Genomic DNA, 22323 nt, shown 5'->3' with positions numbered 1-22323 from the left:
CACTGAAATGCACCTCCTCTTACAGGTGTTTGACGGGGCTGTGATCATCCTGTCTTTGGCTCCGATGGTGGCATCCACTGTGGCCAACGGACCCAGGAGCCCCTGGGACGCCATCAGCCTCATCATCATGCTCCGGATCTGGAGGGTGAAGAGGGTCATAGATGGTGAGTGGCCGGGGGGTGTGGTCAGTGGGGCTGCTCCAGAAACTGGGGCTGTCAACTGAGAGAGGAGACAGCGTGTGATGGGCGCACACCCTGCTGGCATCGGGGTGCCGGATGAAACTGTCAGCGGGGAGAGGGGCCCGCTATCCCTGCTCACGCGCCGTCACGCGGTCACTCACACTGCCCAGGTGTCACACACACATGCTGAGCTTCCCACCTCCCATTCAGGGGCCGTGTGTTCATTCCCATGCAGCTGTTCACTGTGAGCCTGGAGGGCCAGCCTCCATGCAAGCACTTAGAGCAGGGCCTGCTGCTCTGGAAGGAGCAGACGTTTCCACCCGGGCATCTCAATGCACCCTGCCGCTGGCTCCCCAATGGCCGCCAGCCTCACCACTGGCTCTGTCCGGGTCATCTGGCCAAGGCCTTGCTCCCTGCAGGCTCTGTCTTACCTTTGAGTCCACCGAGGACAAGCTGGGTGCCCACAAGCCCGTCAACCTGCAGACAAGTAGAAAAGGTTTCTGCAGGAGCTGCAGGCAGCGGCTGGCTTTTGGCCCACGCTTCTGTCATCTGTAGTGACATGCCTTTCCATCGCTGCGTCTCCACTCCCAGACAGCATGCGGCCCACTCCTTTGTCACTGCTTTCTCATCGCTTCCCCACTGGGCCACCCTTGCCTGGAAAGCTACGTCCTGAGCTGGGTGGCTCCTGTGTTTCCAGAAGGTGGTAACAGACCAGAGTATGTGGCCAAGAGGAGATGGGGGTGGAAACCCACCCCCCCCCGAAGAATGGTGCAGGATACTGGAGGTGGGGGGTGGCCCAGAGGGTGACCACACAGGGAGGACACTGCAGTCATCTCGCAGAAGAAGAGCCAAGTCACCAGGCTCCAGAGGGTGGTCCTTGGCCCCAGAGGACAGGAAGAGGAAGCCCACCCCACCTCAGCCAGATGAGGGACAGCCACTCAGAGTGGGCTGCTCAGCCTCCGGGAGGGGTCCCCCTAGAGTGACCGGGAGGTTGAATAGACAGTGGTTCCCAGGGTGTTTGGACAGTTGTATAGATGGTGGTTCCCAGGGTGTTTTGTTGGTTTGGTTAACTGCAAGGCCCTTTCTTCAGCAGAATCATACCCGATCTGCAAAGAGATTGCCAGTGGAGCTGCTTTGGTTGACCTGGAGTGGGGGCCTCGCAGCCCACCTCCTTGCCTTCTCCCTTGCCCTCTGAGGCACCTCTAAGGAACTGCCAGGCCTTCTGGTGCACAGTTTTAAAACCAGTGGAATAGATGCTATGGTCTTTTCCAGCCCTGAATTTTGATTGCGGGTGATAGGAATTGTAGCCATGAGATGACTCTGCCAGCATTTCCCCAGCAGGTGCAAGGCGGAAGCTGTCATCCTCAGGGCGGGCGCCCTCTCCCTGCTCCTCACCCTGTGCTCCACCCTGGGAACACTGTGGGATTTGGTCCTGATGAAGATGTTGACATCTAGTCAGAGATCCCCTAATACGGAATCTTCATCAAACTGGAATGTGTTTGGGTCTCACTTCAGAAGCTTTTGGAAGGCTGGAGAGGCTCTGGGAGGTCACCTAGTTCATTCCCCTCGTTTGGCAGATGGGGAAACTGAGGCCAGGAGGGATGAGGGTCACACAGTGAATCAGGCTCAGAACTAAACGTGGAGCCCAGGCCTCCAACACCCACCAGCGCTCTTTTGGCTGCTCACTCCCCGAAGTCTGCTCGGGGCCCAGCTCTTGGCTCTGTCCATGAGAACATCCGCCGCCCCCTCAGGGCAGGAACGGCACCTTCTGGCTCTTTCTTCCAGCTGTGGACAGCTGTACGTCCTCAGACTAATGGCTTTTGACAGCCCCCATTGAGACACTCTTCCCAGCTGTCCCGCCCTTTTCCTGCCACATCAGGCATCCTGGAGCCACCACCAGCCTCAGGAGAGAGACGTGCTAGTGAACAGATGGGTGTTAATTTGCTACTCTTGCAAATTAACCCTGGGAGTGAACTGGCTTCAGCAGAGATGTGAGGAGGCAGTGGCAGCTTGGGGTGGCCTTCAGGTCTGGAGTCGGGCAGAAAAGTCCTGATGTCTCTTCTCTGCATGATTCCTGCAACAGCCAGGAAACATCTGGAGGTGCTGCGGGTGGAAAGGAGACTTGGAGAGAGGACATGTGGAGGGTTCTAGAAATCAAGGGCAAGAGAGGCATGTGACCGAGGTTTCTGAAGAGTCAGGAAGGGCTGGGTTTTGAGGGGGGCGGGAACAGTGTGAGGGGAAAGTCAGGAGTGGACACTGAGGCTTCCCAGGAGCCCAGAGCTACTCTGAGCCCACAGAACTACCAAGGGAGGCATGCATGGGGCTACTGCTGGCTGGTGGAGCAGGGGGCCTCAATCTCAGAGGCCAGGCTTTCTCTCACTTATCAGTTATAAATAGGATCATCTGTGTATCAGAGACCTAGAATAACAGCATCTTAACACAGAAGCGTATTTCATTCATGTGAAAGTCTGCAGACTGGGCACGGTGGCTCACGCCTGTAATCCCAGCACTTTGGGAGGCAGAGGCAGGTGGATCATCTGAGGTCAGGAGTTTGAGACCAGCCTGGCCAATGTGGTGAAATCCCATCTCTACTAAAAATAGAAAAAAATTAGCTGGGCATGGTGGCATGTGCCTGTACTCTCAGCTACTTGGGAGGCTGAGGCATGAGAATCACTTGAACCCGGGAGGTAGAGGTTGCAGTGAGCTGAGATTGTGTCACTGTACTCCAGCCTGGGTGACAGGGTGAGACTGTTTCAAAACAAAAAAAAAGTCGGTAGGAAGGTGGTCCAAGCTGATACGGCCTTGACTACAGTCACTTATTCCCTGTAGTGAAAAGCCCAGGCTCCTGTTTTTCTGTTCTGTTGCTTTGCTGCACTTAGCATACTTTTCAAAGTCACCTCATGGTGCAAGATGGCTGCTCCCATGCCAGCCATCACATCCTTATCCCAGCCAGGAAGAAGGAAGAAGGGAAGTAGATAAAGAGGCAAAAGGAGGGCCCACTGCTTTCTCATTTTAAACATCTTCATCCAAATATTATTCATATGCCACAAAGTTCACCCATTTAAAGTCCACAATTTGGCCAGGGATGGTGGCTCACGCCTGTAATCCCAGCACTTTGGGAACCTGGAGTGGGTGGATCACTAAAGGTTAGGAGTTTGAGAACAGTCTGGCCAACATGGTAAAACCCTGTTTCTACTAACAATACAAAAATTAGCCAGGCGTGGTGGTGGGCGCCTGTAATCCTAGCTACTTGGGAGGCTGAGGCAGGAGAATCACTTGAACCTGGGAGGTAGAGGTTGCAGTGAGCCGAGATCACACCAGCACACTCCAGCCTGGGGGACAGAGCAAGACTCCATCTCAGTTCAGTGGCTTTTAGCATATTCATAGAGTTATGCAGCCATCACCAAAAAAATCCAAATCTGGAATATTTTCATCACTCCAAAGAGAAAGGCCGTACTCATCAGCAGTCACTTCCCATGCCCACTTCAGCCCTAGGCAAGCACTAAGCTGCTTTCCATCTCTATAGAGTTACCTGTTCTGTTCCATTACATTTCATGTAAATGGAATCATGCGACGTGGTTTTTCTGTGTCTGACCGCTCTCACTTAGCATCATGCATTAGCGGCTCATCTGTGCTGTGGCTTGTGGTGGGACGGCACCCTTGTTCATTGCCAAGTAGTACTCCACTACGTGGCTAGACCACGGGTTATTTATGCTTTCATCGGTTGATGAAATTGAGTTATGTCTACTTTTTGGCCATGAGGAATACTCCTGTTGTGAATGTCCATGTGTGAGTTTTTGGGTAAACACACGTTTTTCCTTGCCCTAAGGTACCTAGGAATGGAATTTCTGGGTCATATGGTCACTCTCTGCTCAACACTCTGAAAAACAGACAAACCGTTTTCCTAAGTGGCTGCCCTGTTTTCCTTTCCGCCAGTGTGTGCAGGCTCCAGGGCCGCCCATCCTCACTGGCCCCAGCTCCTTTGTGAAGAAGGTTCCTGTGGCTGCTGCATACCACCTCACTAGTGTCCGGTGGTCCAGAAGGCAGTCTTCTTGTGGCCACCCGTAGCTGCAAAGGAGGCTGGAAAATAGTCTTTATTCCAGGCAGCTCTGCACACAGCCCAAAAGTAAGGGTTCTAGAACTCTGGAAAACAGCTACCCCAACACCATGAGGGAAGGCTGTGGCCCTCTGTACTTTCCAGACGCTGTCAGGTACCTGGACATTCCCCCCAGATCCACAGAGAACTGGCCCGGAACCTGCTGCTGGCTGAATGCTGGGCCAGCCCTTCCCCAGCCCAAGCCCTGCCATGGCTGGGTTCTTTACAGGGCTGTCTCTGTCTTCCAGCCTACGTCCTGCCAGTGAAGGTGGAGATGGAGATGGTTATCCAGCAGTACGAGAAGGCCAAGGTCATCCAAGACGAGCAGCTGGAGAGGCTGACGCAGATCTGTCAGGAGCAAGGGGTAACACACAGCCACTGTTGGCTCTGTCTGCGATCTTGCTGGGGACACTGGTAGTGCCTAAAGCCATGGGTTGCTAGAGCTGCGGGGGCAGCAGAGGTCAAAGAGTTCCTCCAGCCCCTTACTGGACTCATGGTGAACCTGAAGCCTGGAGAAGGGGACACATCTCCAGGGTCGCTGATGGGCAGCCCAGCCAGGCACAGGCCCAGCCCTGACTCCCAGGCCAGGGTTCTTTCCACGCCAGCACAGTGACTCTTCAGCTCCCCAACCTGGGCCTGCCAGGTTGCCCCCTCAGTTCATCAGAGTCTTCTCAGAAAGATGGTCAGTCGTTAAAGCCAGGGGCTAATTCTATCTGCTGAGGGTCACTGGGCACCAAAATGTGCCCACTGCCACTGAGGACGCCCAGAGCCTCAGAAAGGTGCTAGCAGCACTCCGCATCCTCCAGGAGCCGTGATGAAGACTCAGAGAGGCAGGTGGTGGGCCCTGCGAGGATGGGCTCAGCAGAGGCCAGGGGGGCCCTGCTGGGAATCCAGAGGCCTGCAGTCAAGGCCCAGCCCTGCTGCTCCCACCCCCGCTGGACTCCGGCCAAGTCAGGCCACCTCTCTGCCCCCAGGTCCTTCCTCTGTCAGATGAGGGGGCTGCTCCCATGTGAGTGGGACAGAGGAGTTCAGAGGAGGGGGACTGGGGTGCTCAGGAGGGGGTGGCTGCTGGATCCCACAGCAGGGCTGCAGAGCTCTGTAGAAGCGCAGCTCGGGGTGCAGGGAAGGGTCCGGTACCAGGCTGTAAGGTGGGAATGCTACCGAGGGGACTGGCAAGGTGGTGGGAATGTGGGGGTGGGCCGGGTGACATGCATGGTCATTCTCATTCTGCCCCTTGGATTCTGGGGAGAGGACAGGGTCACTGTCCCCAGCTGCACAGGCCAGAGAAGCGGAGCCTGTGGCTCTTTGTGCCCAGGGCCAGAACAGTTCTTCACGGGCTGTCTGTCTTCCAGCCCATGTCCTGCCAGGGAAAGTGGAGGAATGCCTGTGGCTGCATATCAATGTGGGCACTGAGCCCTTCTGGCTTGCAGTGCAGTGAGGATGGGCACCCCTGGGCTCCCTTTCCCTCCCCCATTGCTGGGTGTCCAGGCAGCCTCCAAGGGGGTCTCAGGGATGAGGGCTCACCTGGCGTACAGGCCTACCATGTATCCACCGGTCCCTTCAACCTCGTCTCTCATGTGTCTGATGCATAAACACCCTGATGGCCAAGTGGAGTCACATGTCATTTGGACAGGTCCTGTGCCATGCCACCTCTTGGATTTCAGTTGCACTGTGCCCCTTGCGTGAATCCCCGCCCCTTGCAAGCTCTGTCTGTCTTAATTCAAGTCCTGGCCTCTCTACAGAGCGTGTGCCCCCTGCCGCAGTCTCTGCACCCCTCCGCCAGCCCCGCCGCAGCCTTCACTTTCCGCATTCACAGGGCACAGGGGACTCACTGCTGTGGTCAGTGCTCCTTTATGCCTGGTTAGCTCCTCCCACTGAAATGGATGCCCCCTGAGGGCAGGCCTTGTCCAGCTCACATCCACGCCCCAGCCCCAGCCAGTGCTCTTCACGTGGCAGGTCTCGGTAAATGCGTAGTCAGCGTGTGTCACGGGTCTTGGTAAATGCGTATTCAGCGTATATCGAAGGTCTCAGTAAATGCGTAGTGTTATGTTGCGGGCCTCGGTAAATGCGTATTCAGCGTATGTTGTTGGGGGCCTCGGTAAATGCGTATTCAGCATTTGTTGCGGGTCTTGGTAAATGCATAGTCAGTGTACCTCTTGGCTCCTTGACCAACCCCAACTTCTCATAGTTTTGGGGTGTGGGGCAAGTCTGTGGAATGATACTACAAAGTGATCCCGGAAAACGTCCCCACAGGAACATGCACACAGCGTCTTCAGAATCATCCCTTTGGAATGCCTGTCAGGAAACCAATCTTTTTATCTACTTCGGGAACACTGTGACCTTTCGTTTCGCACAGAATGCCTGTGAGTGACAAGAGGGGTCATCGGGACACGGCCCTCAGGGGCACGTTGTCCAAGGTGTCCTGAGAGCAGGGAAGGCTATGGAATCCTGGACTGGGAAGAGAAGCGCCCCCGCCCTGAGGAGCTGGCGTGAGCTTCATTCTCACCATATCCTGTGGTCAGCCAGCACTGTCCAGAGCCGCTCTGTGCTAGGCTTGTGCCAGGCATGCGGATGCCACTCTGGACAGGGCGTGGCCTCATCCTGATGGGGCTCTGGGTGACTCAGGGGATTTGGCAGCCCATCAATAGGCAGTGGAAATCTGGTGCAATGCCTGCATCCCACGGACATGTCTTGGGCTCTGCAGGCCAGGGTGGGGAAGACTTTCCAGAGGGGCTGATGTGGAGCAGGGCCCCAGGGAGAAGGCTGCCAGGCAGAGGGAACAGCTCGGGGTGTGGGAGTGGGTGCGGTGCCCAGGGAGTCCCGGGCCATGTAGAGGGTGAGCAGAGGGGGGCAGCTGGAGGACTGGGGACAGGCTTGGTAAGGGGCTCCGTGGCCAACCAGGGAGTTTGGGCTTTATCCCACCGGGACAGAGGAAGCCTGGAGGATGGAAAGCAGAACTGGGGTTTCCGCTGAGATGTGAATGTGGGTGGAGCCTGTGGTTGCTGTTGGAGGCTGGATGGCTGCGGACAGAGACTGGAGAAGAAGGTGAGAGAAGCTGGGCTTTAGGGAGAGGGGTCTGTAGGGAAGCGGAGAAAGGAAAGCGCAGGGCGTCATCTGGAAAGCGGCTGGAAGCCAGTCAGTTCTAGTCTGCTGTCAAATAGGAAATAAATGCTCTCCTCCAATGCAGCTGGCAACGCGAAAGACACGGACCCAGGGCTGCCTCCGCCCCTCATAAATTTGCAGCCTCCCAGCCCAGCAGGGAACGTGCTGACCCTGCCACACGCCTCATCTCAGCCGCACATGTGCCACGTGGCTGGGAGAAAATCCTAATGGCAACCCCACCTCCCAGGGTTTCCACCATGACCTCTGTCCTGAGGCCCCCGGGGACCCCAGGTTCCTGCCGTCCTGGTTCAAGTCACTCCCCACATGTGGCCTCCTTCACGGGGATCTCAGCCAGAGGAGACTCCCTTGCTATTCCACACAGGAAAGAACCAATAAATAAAGACAGATTCCCTCTAGGTAGTGACATCTGGAAAAGAGATGAACAGAAACAAACCATTTTGATTTAAAAAACAGCTGAAGCCTGTCATCTTAGTTAAGACAGCAGAAAGGGCCAGACAGGCTGGGCTCCCAGCGGGGCTGCTGGGGAGGGTGCCTGGCCAGAGGGGCCAGGAGGGCTGCTCTCCCAGAATCCGAGGTGCCTGCTCCACAGAGCGAGGCAGATGCTTCACTCGCAGCTGTGTTTTCAGACCTGGTTTGAGACTTGCCTGGGTAACAGATACCCTTAAGGAAATGAGAGTGTGGGCCCTGGAATGTCAGGATTGGCTAGACCTTGGAGACAGCGGCGCATGGAATGGTTGAGAATAGACTGGATGCTAAATAGACTTGGAGCTGGCTTTGAACCCAGATGTGTCTCTCTGTAGAACACTTACTCACCTTGTGGCTTTAGCATTAATGGGACATCTCTGGGCCCTGGTTTGCCTAATCTGAAAAATAGGGGTAGTAACAGAATCCTTGAAGGATGGTGCTGAGATCACTTAGCCTAAAGCCTGACACGTGATGGGTGGTAAGTAATGGGAGTGGACGCTGGCAGTCCACCAGCCCCACCACGCCTGCCTGCACACCCATTTTACAGATAAGAAAACTGAGCAGTGGCGGGTCACCTGGGGCACACAGCTAGTCCAGGGGGGCCTAGAGGCAGGCATCCTAACTGTGAACATTGTTCTTTTCCAGCCCATCATGTTTCGCCTCCTTTTTCCTACTCATAGCCCCCGTCAGCACTCAGTGAAAATGTTGATCACATTATGCATGGGCTAGCTTATACTGCGGGCACAGACCTGGCTCCCCTCAGCTGTCTCAGTGGCACGCACAGCCCCGTTCCAGGACAGTGTAGTCATCTTTGTGAGACACTCTTGCTCTCTCCTTGCTGGAATTCTCAGAGTATAACGAAGCGATTTCCAAACTGAATTCACATATGCTTCCTGAAAAATTGAAATTTACCAATGAAATGTGTTAGGATCCCAGTTTAAATGCCACACCTGGCCTGGCGTGATGGCGCACACCTGTAATCCCAGAGCTTTGGAAGGCTGAGGCGGGAGGACCGCTTGAGACCAGAAGTTTGAGGCTGCAGTGAGCTCTAATGATGCCACTGCACTCCAGCCTGGGCCACAGGGCAAGATCCCGCCTCTAAAACCAAACCAAACCAAAAACCACTTTGCACTCCCTTGCTCTCTCACTAGGGTGTGTTTGTACGGCTATTTGCCACAACTTCACCCAGCTCGTTTTAAAATAAAAAACTGTAAGGGCCAGGCGTGGGGGTTCACGCGGTGGTGTGCATCTGTAATCCCAGCTACTCGGAGGCTGACGTGGGAGAATCACTGGAACCCAGGAGGCCGAGGTTGTAGTGAGCTAATACCGCGCCACTGCACTCCCATCTGAGTGACAGAGCAAGACTTCATCTCAAACAAAAAAAAAGAAAGAAAGAAGGAAAGAATAAACTTAATTTTTTAGAACAGTTTTATATTTACCAAAAAATAGTGAAGCAGGTACAGAGTCCCCCATATCCCCTGCACCCAGCTGCCCGTTATTAACATCGTTTGTTACAATGAACAAACCCACATTGATACAGTACTCAGACTTTCTTAGTGTTTAATCCTTTATGTCCTCTACTTGCTCCCCATGACATTAGTCGGCACATCTCTTTAGGCTCCTCTTGGCTGTAGCAGTTTCTCAGACTTTGTTTCTGATGACCTGGACGGTTTCGGGGAGCACTGGCTGACTGTTTTACAGGTTGCCCCCCTGTTGGGATTCGTCTGATGTTTTCCCCATGGTAAGCCTGGGGTTGAGTTTGGGAGGAAGGCTGCAGAGGGAAGTGCCATTCTCATTGTGTCACAGGAGGACATCACGTGACTTCTCACTGTGACGTTACCTGGATCACCTGGCAGGGGCGGCCTGGCTCAGGTATCTCCACTGCACAGTTCCTCTGTTTCTTCATCTTAACTTTTTTTTTCTTTCTTTTTTTTTTTTGAGATGGAGTCTCACTCTGTCGCCCAGGCTGGAGTGCAGTGGCATGATCTCGGCTCACCACAACCTCCACTTCCCGGGCTCAAGTGATTCTCCTGCCTCAGTCTCCCAAGTAGCTGGGATTATAGGCACCCACCACCACACCCAGCTAATTTTTGTATTTTTAGTAGAGATGAGGTTTCGCTATGTTGGCCAGACTGGTCTAGAACTCCTGAACTTAGGTGATCCACCCGCTTCAGCCTCCCAAAGTGCTGGGATTACACGCGTGAGCCACCATATGCAGCCCATCTGAACTTTTTTAAAAAAATTATTATACTTTAAGTTCTGGGGTACATGTGCAGAACGTGCAAGTTTGTTACATAGGCATACCTTGCCATGGTGGTTTGATACATCCATCACCTCGTTATCTACATTAGGTGTTTCTCCTACTGCTATCCCTCCCCTAGCCCCCAACCCCTAACAGGCCCTGGTGTGTGTGATGCTCCCCTCCCCGTGTCCACGTGTTCTCATTGTTCAACAGCCACCTACGAGTGAGAACATGTGGTGTTTGGTTTTCTGTTCTTATGTCAGTTTGCTGAGAATGATGGTTTCCAGCTTCATCCATGTCCCTGCAAAGGACATGAACTCATCCTTTTTTATGGCTGCATGATATTCCACGGTATATATGTTCCACATTCTCTTTATCCAGCCTGTCATTGATGGGCATTTGGGTTGGTTCCAAGTCTTTGCTATTGTGAGCAGTGCTGCAGTGAACATGTATGTGAATATGTCTTTATAACAGAATGATTTATAATCCTTTGGGTATATACCCAGTAATGGGATTGCTGGGTCAAATGGTATTTCTAGTTCTAGATTCTTAAGGGATTGCCACATTGTCTTCCACAATGGTTGAACTGCACCAACAGTGTAAAAGCGTTCTTATTTCTCCACATCCTCTCCAGCATCTGTTGTCCCCTGATTTTTCTTTCTTTTTTTTTTTTTTCATTGATAAAAATGTATTGCAGTTTGGCACCTAGAGTAATAGCAACAGGAATAAAATGTAATTTCAAAAAGAGTTAAGATTTCTTCAGCAAAATAGATGATTCACATCAAGTCCTTTTTGCAGTCAGTTATTAATATTCTTTCCTCATTTCCATCTAAATGACTACAGCATACAGTTTTTAGTTACTTGACATTTTTAAGCCTGTAACTACTAGGCTATGCATAGCCCCACGTGCTAATCAGACATTCATTGCTCCCAGGTCTCCAACTACTTGTGCGCGCCTCCTCTTTCCTCCCAATCTCAAGGTTACTCTTAATAACTAGTAAACGCAAAAAGAACTTTTAAAGTGGCAAGGCATGGCCCACCCACAGTCAGCCCAAGAGCAGTTCTCAGCCCTGCCTCACCTGGTCTAGTTCAGCTGGCGGATGAGCTGATTGATGCGTTCACCCCGATAGCCAGGTGCGCCCATCTCCTTGAGGAAGCCCACTCTATTTTTGGTAGCATGACGGGCCACTGAGAGGTGGAAAGGGCGCAAGAATCATGAGATCTTCTGGAAATGCTTCCCTGGGAAGGCAATTTCATGAATGAGGTCTTCTAAGCAAATGACACCAAACTTCCCTAGGTGCTCTTCAATCACAGTGTTGTCTGTCAGAGGGATGGTGGTATTCTTGACCCTGGCTTGTCCACGTTTCAAAATGAGTTCCCGGACAGACTTCAGATTTGGAAATCCCCAGGTCACATAAGGTTCCACTATACACAGCATTTTTAGGTTCTGAGGAGTGACTTTTACAAAGACACCACGAAAAATTTTCTTTAGGCAAAGACTTGCAATGGTTCTCTGCACCAGTAAACTCACAGCATCAATCCTTTCAATGTGTACGACAAAGGCCAAAGAATGTTTATCTGGCAATTCCAAGGCGTGAGGCTTCACTTCCAGTTGTCTGACACCCACCTTGTCACGTGTCTGCCGCCAGGAATCATGTGGGAATGATTCCGATCGCTTAAACCTGGGCCCTTTTCCTTTCCTCTGCTCCTTCTTTGCCAAAAGTGCCTGCTTTGCCTGAGTGGCTTTGAGGGCTCGGTACGCCTTCCTCTTTTTCAGGAGATTTTCTGGAACTAAAGGGATTTTTCTTTGCTCTTGCTCCGCCGTCTTTCCGGTGTAGCAGCTACTGATCTTGTCCCCTGATTTTTCAGTCATCGCCATTCTAACTGGTGTGAGGAGCCCATCGTAACTTTTTAAGAAAGATTACATTGCGTCTCTCAGGTGAGCCTGTTGCCCGTTTCTTGTATGAATGCCTGGTCCATTTCATCTTCTGTGCCACATGGCAGCTCATTTCTTACCACACGGCCCATGCCCCCAGTGCCCCAGAGCCACCTTATATAATAGATGAAAAGTCCCTTGGAGGGCAGCTGGCCCAATCTGGAATTTGACAGATGGGGCATCAGAGGCTCAGAGAAGGGTGAGCGGTGAGCGGTGAGCCCAGCGTGGCACAGCAGTGAGGAGGCCAGGAGGAAAATGGGTCTCTTGGGTCCCATTCCCATGCCTTCCCTCCTGGACCACACCTGGCCCTCTGGCTTTGACAGGGAGACAGTCTTCACTGCCTCTCTCATTGCTGTGACCTCTTCTGGTCGTGGGCACACCTCATCCTTAACAGATTCCTACTAGGGGAGGGGCACCTAGAGGATCCTGGGAGGGGAGGACTCTCTGCTGCTCAGCCTGTGTTCCAAAGCCCTGGCCGTGCCTTCTTCAGCCCCTTCCAGACGGCCCACGGCTGTGATGGAAGTACATGGCCTCTGACCCCTGATTCAGCAATCCCTTAGGTGGAAGTTCCTTTCCATTCTTTTTTTGGTGGGGAATGGATCCTGGCCAGAATTTCTTTAAGAGTTAGGCTCACTGATAAAGAGATGGATTCCAAGGGCACAATGCTAGAGGCTGCTCTTCAGAGACTGTGGACTCCTGGGCTGTCTCTCTGTCCTGGCTGCTTCAGAAACCAAAGCCATTTCAGATGTGGCGGTTAAATGAATGCAGCAATATACTTTTCTGACTCATCTCACGAAAGCACCTCTGAGATTTGATATGTCCCTCTATGTGTGGGGTCTCGCTTCAGTTCCAAAACACGTTCTGAAGTCTCTGTTACGCCCGCTCTTTGCCCTTTAAGCCTGGTAACAGCTTTTCTTACAAAATAGTACGATCTGACCTGGCTTCCTCAGCACCATTCACCCTGAGATCATTGGCAAAATACTCAAGGTCCAGCCTCCAAGCAGACCAGTGGGACCTGTGAGCCCCTTAGGACGTCCTCAGACCTTAGGAAAGGTGAGTCCCTTGTTGGGGAGCTTGGAAGAGTGGAAAGAATCCTCTTATTTGGGAAGCCAACAAGCCAGATTCAAACCTCAGCTCCACCAGTGACCAGTCGCCTCCCCTTTAACCCCCAAGTCTCAGCTTCTCATTGGGAAAATTGGAGGTAACAAGGCCTACATCATGTGGAGGCCATATGGATCGAATTAAATCTGGCCTACTGGAGGCTGTCAGTAAGGGCAAAAAAAAGAGAGAGCGCGTATAAAAATACTAGTAAATGTATCTGTATGATGGTTGCTCATTCACAAATGCACTGTCATGATTTAGCTCATTTTTACTTTGATGGTGGAAGGTGACAGGCTGGGTACTATTAATCTCTTCACACGGAAAGACACAAGCTCAGAGGGGCTGTTCTTTGCCCATATCCTGCAGTTTTTCATGGAGGGGCTAGGAAAGGAACCCAGGGCTTCAGAATCCATTTCCCTGCGCCAGAAAGAGACATCTGCCTGTGTCACTGTCAGTTAGGGTGAGTAACACCAGCGTCTGCAGCCAACAAATCCAGAAATCTGTGTCCTAACACAGGAGGAGCATGTTTGTCACTCTCATCATAGCGCAGTACAGGCTGCAGTGGGTTGGGGTGGAGGGACCCTCTGTTCCACACAGTCACTCAGGCCTCCAGGCTGCTCCCATTTTATGGCTCCTTTTTTTTTTTTTTTTTTTTTTTTTTTTTTTTTTTTTTTTTTTTTTTGAGATGGAGTCTCGCTCTGTGGCCCCTGCTGGAGTGCAGTGGTATGATCTCAGCTCATTGGAAGCTCTGCCTCCTGGGTTCAAGCGATTCTACTGCCTCTCGCCTCAGCCTCCTGAGTAGCTGGGATTACAGGCGCGTGCCAGCACGCCCGGATACTTTTTGTACTTTTAGTAGAGACAAGGTCTCACCACGTTGGCCAGGCTGGTCTCGAACTCCTGACCTCAAGTGATCCGCCCACCTCAGCCTCCCAAAGTGCTGGGATTACAGGTGGGAGTCACCTCGCCTGGCCGATCCTTTTTCCTCCAAGCCCTCTGAGTCTTTTCTAGTCGGTGGATAGGAAAGTGAGAGTGGGGAATTGGGCATGGCAGGTTATTGGCCAGGCCTGAAAGTGGTAACATGGCTCTGCCCCATGTTATTGGCAAGAGTCAGTTACATAGTATCAACTAGGGGTCCCAGGTGCTGTCCGAGGTGGTCTTTGTGCCCAGGAAGAAAACAGTTACCTGCATAGACACCCAACGCATGAAACAAGGCCAGTGGGCTCACAGCATTCCCTTCTGTGTCCCCTGTTCCAGCACAGCCATACTGATCAAAGTCCTTCCTGGAGGAATGCCATGTCTCCCTGGCCTGTTTCCTGAAGAAACAAGATGATAATCTTGATCCTGCAAGCTGTAGGCATTTTTATGGAGGAAGACATGGGGAGAGGAAGCTGCCATGCTTCTCCCTCCACCCCCTTCGCTGTCTTTCATCTGGAGGAGCCAGAACAGATGTGGGAGGTGATGGGCCCATCTGACTGGGAGCCAGGGCCCAACTCCCCATCCAGGCCTCACGCTGGACCCCGTTGCCCCCGGTGACCTGTACCCCTGAGAGAATGCCAGTGGTCCTTGCATAGGTCACTCGCCTTTGAGGCCGGGCTAGCAGCTCAGAGAAGGGGCTAAAGGGGAGGAATAGAGCCGTGGTTCCACCTGGCTCTGGGGACGGGGCTTGAAGCTGGCTCATTCCAGAGAGCTCCTTCTTTCCCTACAGAGGCCACAAGCCCCCGGCTCAGCACCGTAGCCTTTGTTACCTGGATTATTCAGGATCTCCACTGTGGGAAGTGAAATTTTTTTTCAGATGGGAAGTGATTTGTAAAACAGCCGATAGCATTAATGACAAGCCTATTTAGCTGATAAAATTAGCCATCAGAGGAATAACTTATGTTATCCTTTTGCCATAATTTAAATTTATGGCCAACTACCAGTCATCTTCACAGTGGATGGAAAGGGGCCAAGGTCGATCTCAGCTTTACCCAGCTCCTAAATCATTAGTTTGCAACTGTCTCCCGATTTTTATTGTTACCAACAATGGCGAAACTAATGGAAATAAACATTGGATGCCATCCCAACAGCAGATGGATCTGAAGGCAGGGCAGTCTGTGCAGACAGCACTAATAGGCTAGAGCAGAATTACTGCTATCGCATTAGATACCATCGAGCTTCTGGCCAAAGTGTGCATTGATCAGGCCAAGGCCCCTGTCAGTTGGACTCGCAACCGGACCATTAAAGGCAGAGAAGCGCTGGGTGTGCCCGTCCTGCCGCCCTGGTGGGGCTGACCCCTCCTGGGCTTGCATTAAAAGCCCAGCCCCGATGGAAGGGGCCTGACTTACTCCAGTAATGCACACTGCGGGCTTCCCTGTGGATCCCAGATGATCTGGTCAGGTGATCTGATTAGAAATACTTAGCTAATGATGTGCGCTAAATAGGGCTGTGACTGCACTTTAATTCTTCCCAAGCCTGGGGGTGGTCTTTTTTTTCCACTGGCCCATTTGCCAATGGAAGATTTGCTTCATCAGGGCCACCATGCGCCTTCTTTTCCTGAGGCACAGGCCCGCGTGAGCTCCGGGGAGCCCCAGTGCAGAGGTGTCTCTTCCTGCCTTCAGCAGTTTCACTGCAAGGTGCTTCCATGTGGGTTTATGGTTTTTTTTGTTTTTTTTTTTTTTTTTTTTTTTTTTCCTGGTTAGGACTTTCTGAGTTTCTTGAATTTGTGGCTTGATGTTTTTCATTGGATTTGGGAAGTTCTTGCCGTGGTTCGTTTATTCACTGCGCCTGTCTCATTCCTCCCCTCACGGAGCTCCAGTTGCACCTGAGGCCATTTGGTTGCATCTCACATCTTACATCTCATATCCTATTCGGCTCCACTATTCATTTTCTCTCTCCTCCTCCTCCCTCTCTCCTTTTTTAATGGCTGTAAGTTTTGATATTTTTCTATAGACCTGTCTTCAAGTTCAACAATACTGTCTAGTCCCCTGTTAAAACCATCCAACCAACTACTCAACTTCAGATACTGTATATCAAGGTTCTGAAAGTTTGATTTGGTTCTTCTTAGAGAGGCTAACTCTCTGCTGAAACACTGCACTCACCTTGTCTGTCTTTCCCCCTATTTTGTTAACACATTAACTGTAGTTATTTTGAAGCCCTTGTCTGTTCTCTCAAATATTGACCCAGGTCAGCTTCTATGACCTGCTTTATGGCTTGATAACCCATGATGTTTTCTGCTGATTTGCATGATGAGTGATTCGCACGGTGTGCTCCACATCCTTCATGATGCATTTTAGACGTTGTGGGTTCTGTTACGTTGCTCTCTGAAGAGATGGTTCCCTGGGAACGGGGCATTTGGCGGGGAGTAGGGGAGGGCCCTCAAAACGGCATGCAGCCTTAACTGCACTTGCACCTCACGGCCTCCAGGTGGGGTCCTGGAGCTGGTACAGAGCTCGTCATAGACTGGGAATTCAGTGAGTCCATTTGCCTTACTGGATACACAGTGAAACGGAGGCCCGGGGAAGAAAAGAGCTTCACCCAAAGTCAGGGCGAGGGAGGGGTGATGGGCCAAGAACTCAGCCTCCAGTCTCCAGCCCTTGCTCTTTCCCTCTGGTGACTTCCTGTTTGCCTGGCCCCTGCTACCATCAAGCTGCCCTGGATTCTGCTGGGCTGACTCACTTCCATCTTGCCCATAAGGCTGCAAGTTCCTTGGCACAGGGTCTTGAGGGCTGGAAGGCCGGGCTGTGGGCTGTGGCCCCTGCTTTGCTTCTGAAGCACCATCCAGTCCTGGCCTTTCCCCCACCCTCCCTCCCAGCACAGAAGGCTCCTTCCCACCTCCGGGCCACGGTTCCCCATCTGACTCATGAGGCTCTGATGTCCTAGGGCCCCTGGGCAACACTGAAGAGGCACATTGTGGCCATGATAAGCAGGGCAGGAGCCAGGAGGCCAGCTCTGAGGGTCTCACTAGAACCTCTGGAAACCCCCCTGCGCTGTCCCAGCCAGTGACTGGGCCGACAGCCATGTGGCCCATGTGCCCTTCCCCTCTGAGGCGTCAGTCCTTCTTCCTCAGGGCAGACAGACAGCATCCAGCCACCTCACACCCTCTGGGTGTGAAGCTTGCCAAAATCTGTCCCCAAAGGAGGTTGTCCTCTCCCTCACCCCCATTCCAGTCCACGCCACATGCTGACATCTCACCTCCTGGGTGGTTCTCTTACTCTTCCTCATATCTCCATCTCTGCCGTCTCCACCTTAGTCCGTATCTGGTCATCGCTGGCATGGACTCTGCAGCAGCTTCCCAGCTGGCATTCTCATGCCCCTGTGGCCCCTCCAGTCTGTCCTCCATTCTCCAGTCAGCATGGTCCTTTCGAATGCCCATCTGGCCCACTGCACCGCCACTCCCACCACTCCACCCTTCTGTTTGGAGGACTCCAGTGGTTGTTCTTTAAACATCTTACTGTGGCTACAGGCTCTGCCTGGTGGGGCCCTGGCCGAGCTCCCCAGCCCCTTCTGGCCCTCCGGCCCTTGTCTACAAAAGCTAGCATGCTTCCTCTGCTGTGAATATCACCCCAGCTGTGCTTGGCTCTCAGAGGGGACTTGTTCCCTGCAGTGCAGCTGACAGCCCCCCCGCTGCACCGCCCCTTGCTAGGGCTATCCAGGATCTATCTGCAAGCTGGGGAAGGCATTTTCATTCCCAAACCTGTAACAGAACGTTAACATCGCCCTACCCTGCTTTACTTGACTTCTTACTGAATGAATGAATGAGAGAACTCCCGCACACTTGGAGTTCACCTCTTTAGCTGAAACTTGCTTCTGTGTATGTGCCTGCGTCTGCACATGTGGGCCTGGGGCTGGGCAAGCCCTGGCCTCTGGCTGTCTGGCCTGAATTCCAGCGGGACACTCCTGGGCAGCTCCATATCAATTACAAGTCATCAATAATGCATCCCTTCAGAGCGGCCAGGAAGCCATTAGCTGGCCTGCAGGCCCCGATGAGTGGCCTTGGAGAGAGTGGACTGGGTGTGCCCATGGGAGGTTCAGATCAGCAGGGCAGGAGGGGCTCCCAGCCCCAGCAGAGCTTGGGAGGTTGCCTCCTGGGCCCTCTGTCGCCTGTGAGACCTTACTGCCAGAGGGGTGGCTTGCACCCTCTTGCCCTGCACATAAAGGCCTGCTTTCTTACTCTGTGAGCCCTCCAGCCACCTTTGAGTGCTTTCAGTGCTGGGTTGTCGAGGTTCAGTGTCTGAGCCCAAAGTTAGGGCTGAGTCAGTGTGTGACCAGGTCAGGGCTCAGTGGGTGACCAGAGTCCAGGCTCAGTGTGTGACCAGGGTCAGGGCTTAGTGCATAGCCAGCATGAGGCCGCCATCTTTGTCTTAGCTTTGGGATGGGGTGCAGCTCAGTTGGTGGTTGGAGTTAGGGCCCAGTCTGAAGCCACGGAGCTGAACAGGCTAGCTGGTTTCCCGCATTGATTTGTTCGTGTATTCAGCAATGTTCATCGAATGCCTTTTGCATACCACGCAACAAAACAGACAAGAGCCCTGCTGGTGGAGATGCTCTTCTCCTGGGGGTGCGGTGGAGGTCTCACTTGCTCACGAGAACCCAGTGTGCATATCTCCCCATGGCCTCTTGTTCGTAGCTTGAAATCAGCCATGCTAGGAGTATGCCTGTTTTTCCCACCCATCGGAGCACCACTGGGGGGAATAGGAAGTAAACTGATAGTTCTTTAAAAATGGTGGTTTGTTTTCACACAGCTAATAAAGACATACCCAAGACTGGGTAATTTATAAAGGAAATAGGTTTAATTGACTCACAGCATGGCCGGGGGGGCGTCAGGAAACTCACAATCATGGCAGAAGGGGAAGCAAACACGTCCTTCACATGGCAGCAGCAAGGAGAGGTGCCAAGCCAAAGGGGGACAAGCCCCTTATAAAAACCATCAGATGTCGTGAGAACTCAGTATCATGAGAAAGCATGGAGGTAACCACCCCTATGATTCAACATGGGGATTATGGGAACTACAGTTCAAGATGAGATTTGGGTGGGGACACAGCCAAACCATATCATGGTGTGATCACAAATATTTATCTGATTTCCTTCCCCAAACCCCAGTGGAATGGCAGTAGAGAACAAAATCATAAATGCATAAGAATTAAGAAACTATCTCTTAGATGAGCACAGTGGCTCACACCTGTAATGCCAGCACTTTGGGAAGCTGAGGTGAGAGGATTGCTTGAGCCCAGACGTTTGAGACCAGCCTGGGCAATATGGCAAGACGCTGTCTCTACAAAAAATAAAAACAGAAAAATTAGCCGGGCATGTGCCCGTAATCCAGTTACTTGGGAGGCTGAGGTGGGAGGATCACTTGAGCCCATGAATACAAGGCTGCAGTGAGCTATGATTATGCCACTGCACTTCAGTGTGGCAGAGAGAATAAGACCTTATCTCAAAAACGAAAAAGGGAGAGACAGAGAAAGAGGGAAAGGAGAGAGAGAGCAAAGAAGGAGAGATGGAGGGAAGAGGGAAGGAGGGAGGGAAGGAAGGAAGAGAGGGAGGGAAAGAAGGAGAGAGGGAGGGAAAGAAGGAGGGAGGGAGGGAGGGAGGAACTGAACTCTCTTTAAGTCTTGTCCATCAGGACAAAGAGGAAAGAGGTTTTAGTGAATTGGCGAAAATGGAGACTAGACAGGATGCTCCCTGATCCACCAGAGTGGACAGTGGGTAACTAAAGTGCCCACAGAGGACAGTGAGGGATATGGGGTACCTCTCCCCTCAGAACCCGAGTGTCTGGGAGGACGGGGGTGTAGTGTGAAGCTGACACTGGGTGGGCATGGCTAAAAGTCTGCATGCCTAATATTTGAGATCCCATGACGCCCTTCCAAACCATGCATGGCCAGGAGACTAAGCTCCCCGACCCTGCAAGAGTCGAGGGGTTTGTCCTCGAGAGAAAAGGAACCAGAAGGCTCTGCAGGTGGGCACCAGGTTAGGCAGGGACCTGGGGAAAGGTGGAGGGCTGAAAATGAGGATTAAATCAAAGTCTTTCCCCCTAAAGGTGGGACCCTCTGCCCCATTCCTCTGCCCTACTCCCAGCACAGAAGCAACCAAACTTAGAGCCTCAGGCAGGAAGCTGAAAACCTGCGCCATCCCAGAGACAAAACCTGTAGACCCTGGCATTGGGAGGTTGTCCAGCACCAGGTGGCTGCCTGGCTGCCCTGTTGTTCGTGAATGCTTTCAGTTGTATGTGTGTCTTACTTTCATAAAAGTAAAATCAAGAAAACATTAAATACACAACATCAGAAGGTGGTAAGTGCAATGCAGAGAATTCAGCTGGGCTGATGTGACGGAGTGCCCGAGGGGCTGCCCTAGGTGTTGGTCAGGGAAGGGCCCTCTGAGGGACCCCCATATGATTTGGGACAGAGGCAGCAGCTGAGAAAGCGGCCCTGAGATCAGCGCATGCTTAGTATTGTAGAACCAGGAGGAGGACTGTGTCTTGGGGTCAGGTGACGGGAGATGCATTTTTGGCTCCGGCTAAAATGAGATGAAAACACTTGAGGAACAGGTTTGGAGAGACAGTGAAGAGTCCTGCTTTGACCAGATTGATTTCGCGACTCCTGTGAAAGTGATACTGTCATGGAGGCATTGGAGGTGAGAGTCTGACACCGGGTTTGAGGAGTCAGGGCCGGAGAGGTGCATTTGGGCGGCATGGGCAAGTAGGTAACGTCCTAGGCAGGGGCCGCGGCGGCGTCCCGGCTGTCCGCCCTCCCTGCCCGCGCGGTGCAGAAGCGGTGTGAGGCGTGCGGGGAACACTAGGTGGCGGTGACGGCCCTCCTTCCCGCGAGCCCGCGGCCCGGACCCGCAAGGTCAGACCCAGACTTCGCGTTGGCCCAGATGTCCCAGGAAGGCCCGGGCGTGGCCATCTCAGCCACAAACCCAAGAGGTCCCTGGAAGCCTTTCCCAGAAGCTCTCCCCAACAGAAAGTAAAACAAGATGTGTGCAGCTCTGACAAGGCCAGGTTGCTGTCTGGCCACCCTGTCGTTCGTGAATGCTTTCAGTTGTGTGTGTATGTTTTACTTTCGTAAAAGTAAAATCAGTAAAACATTAAAATAAATACACAATAATATCAGAAGGTGACAGGTGCAATGCAGGAAATTCAAATAGGCTGCCATCCACCTGGGAGAAAGCCCTTAAGAGGAAGCAACCCGAGTCCTCAAAGAGGTGAAAACCCTATCTTGCAGAAAAGGAAACTGAGGCTGGGGAGGTGACAGGACTTGTTCAAGGCCACAGGGCCTGGAAGCCGCAGGACTGAGACTGAACCCGGTCTGGTCCTGGGTGCCTCCTCGTGGAGGAGAGAAGTGGGTGTTGCTGGAAGAAAACGAGCCAGTGTTCAGACCAGCGGGCAGTGACGCCAGGATGGGGTCCCCGGGCTGGGGACGCGGGCTCTGGATGTCCCGAGGCTTCCTGTTCTTTCTTACTCATCAGTGTAAGGCATCTGCATGAGGCTTTCATGTTGTCGAGCAGCCCTTGGGGTACCGCATCTGGGTGAGGAGCTAGAACTGAATTCATACCCAGGGCCCCTGACTCCCCGTCCAGTGGCCTTTGCACAAAGCGCCCAGAGGTCAGGCAGGGGTCTCTGCCGGGCCCCGCCCCCGCCCCGGCTCCAGCCCCGCCCCGGCTCCAGCCCCGCCCCCGCTCCAGCCCCGCCCCCGCTCCAGCCCCGCCCTTCTCCTTCCGCAGTTTGAGATCCGGCAGCTGCGCGCGCACCTCGCGCAGCAGGACCTGGACCTGGCAGCGGAACGCGAGGCGGCGCTGCAGGCCCCGCACGTGCTCAGCCAGCCGCGCAGCCGCTTCAAGGTGGTGGAGGCCGGCACGTGGGACGAGGAGACGGCGGCCGAGAGCGTCGTGGAGGAGCTGCAGCCGTCGCAAGGTGAGTCTGGGTCTTCACCCGGCCCCCGATGCCATGGCTGGGGGCGCCCCCTCGCCTCCCTCCCGCGCCCCGGGACTGTGCGCCGAGGGGCTGGGGTTCCAGGTTCCCGAAGGCGCCGCGGTTCCTTGCAGGTGTATGCCCCTCCTTCACCGTGACTGGGGAGCACCCTCAGATAAGTAGCCTCGGGACTGCCCGTCAGAGCCTGGGAGAGAGCATGTAGTCCAGCCACCCTGACCCAAACTAGAAATGACTCGTCCCCATTTTGTGCCTGTGGCCCCCGGCGTGCGTCGTGTGCGG

General features: G+C 53.2%; 1 protein-coding gene and 1 pseudogene across 2 annotated transcripts in view; one reads left to right on the top strand and one right to left on the bottom strand.

The window, feature by feature from the left end:
• The window catches only part of TMEM266 (transmembrane protein 266), a 141803-nt gene that overhangs the window by 106459 nt on the left and 13021 nt on the right, over positions 1-22323 (top strand). For both annotated transcript variants that reach the window (XM_017518213.2, XM_017518211.2), the window contains exons 7-9: positions 26-164; positions 4524-4639; positions 21837-22026. In XM_017518213.2, coding sequence (XP_017373702.1) covers positions 26-164; positions 4524-4639; positions 21837-22026 — 445 coding nt within the window. The remainder of the gene's footprint in view (positions 1-25; positions 165-4523; positions 4640-21836; positions 22027-22323) is intronic.
• LOC108295881 lies at positions 10956-11948 on the bottom strand (annotated as a pseudogene).

The sequence above is a fragment of the Cebus imitator genome, unplaced genomic scaffold, assembly GCF_001604975.1.
Source record: "Cebus imitator isolate Cc_AM_T3 unplaced genomic scaffold, Cebus_imitator-1.0 Scaffold664, whole genome shotgun sequence".
Classification (NCBI taxonomy): domain Eukaryota; kingdom Metazoa; phylum Chordata; class Mammalia; order Primates; family Cebidae; genus Cebus; species Cebus imitator.
This window is presented reverse-complemented; position numbering and strand designations above follow the sequence as displayed.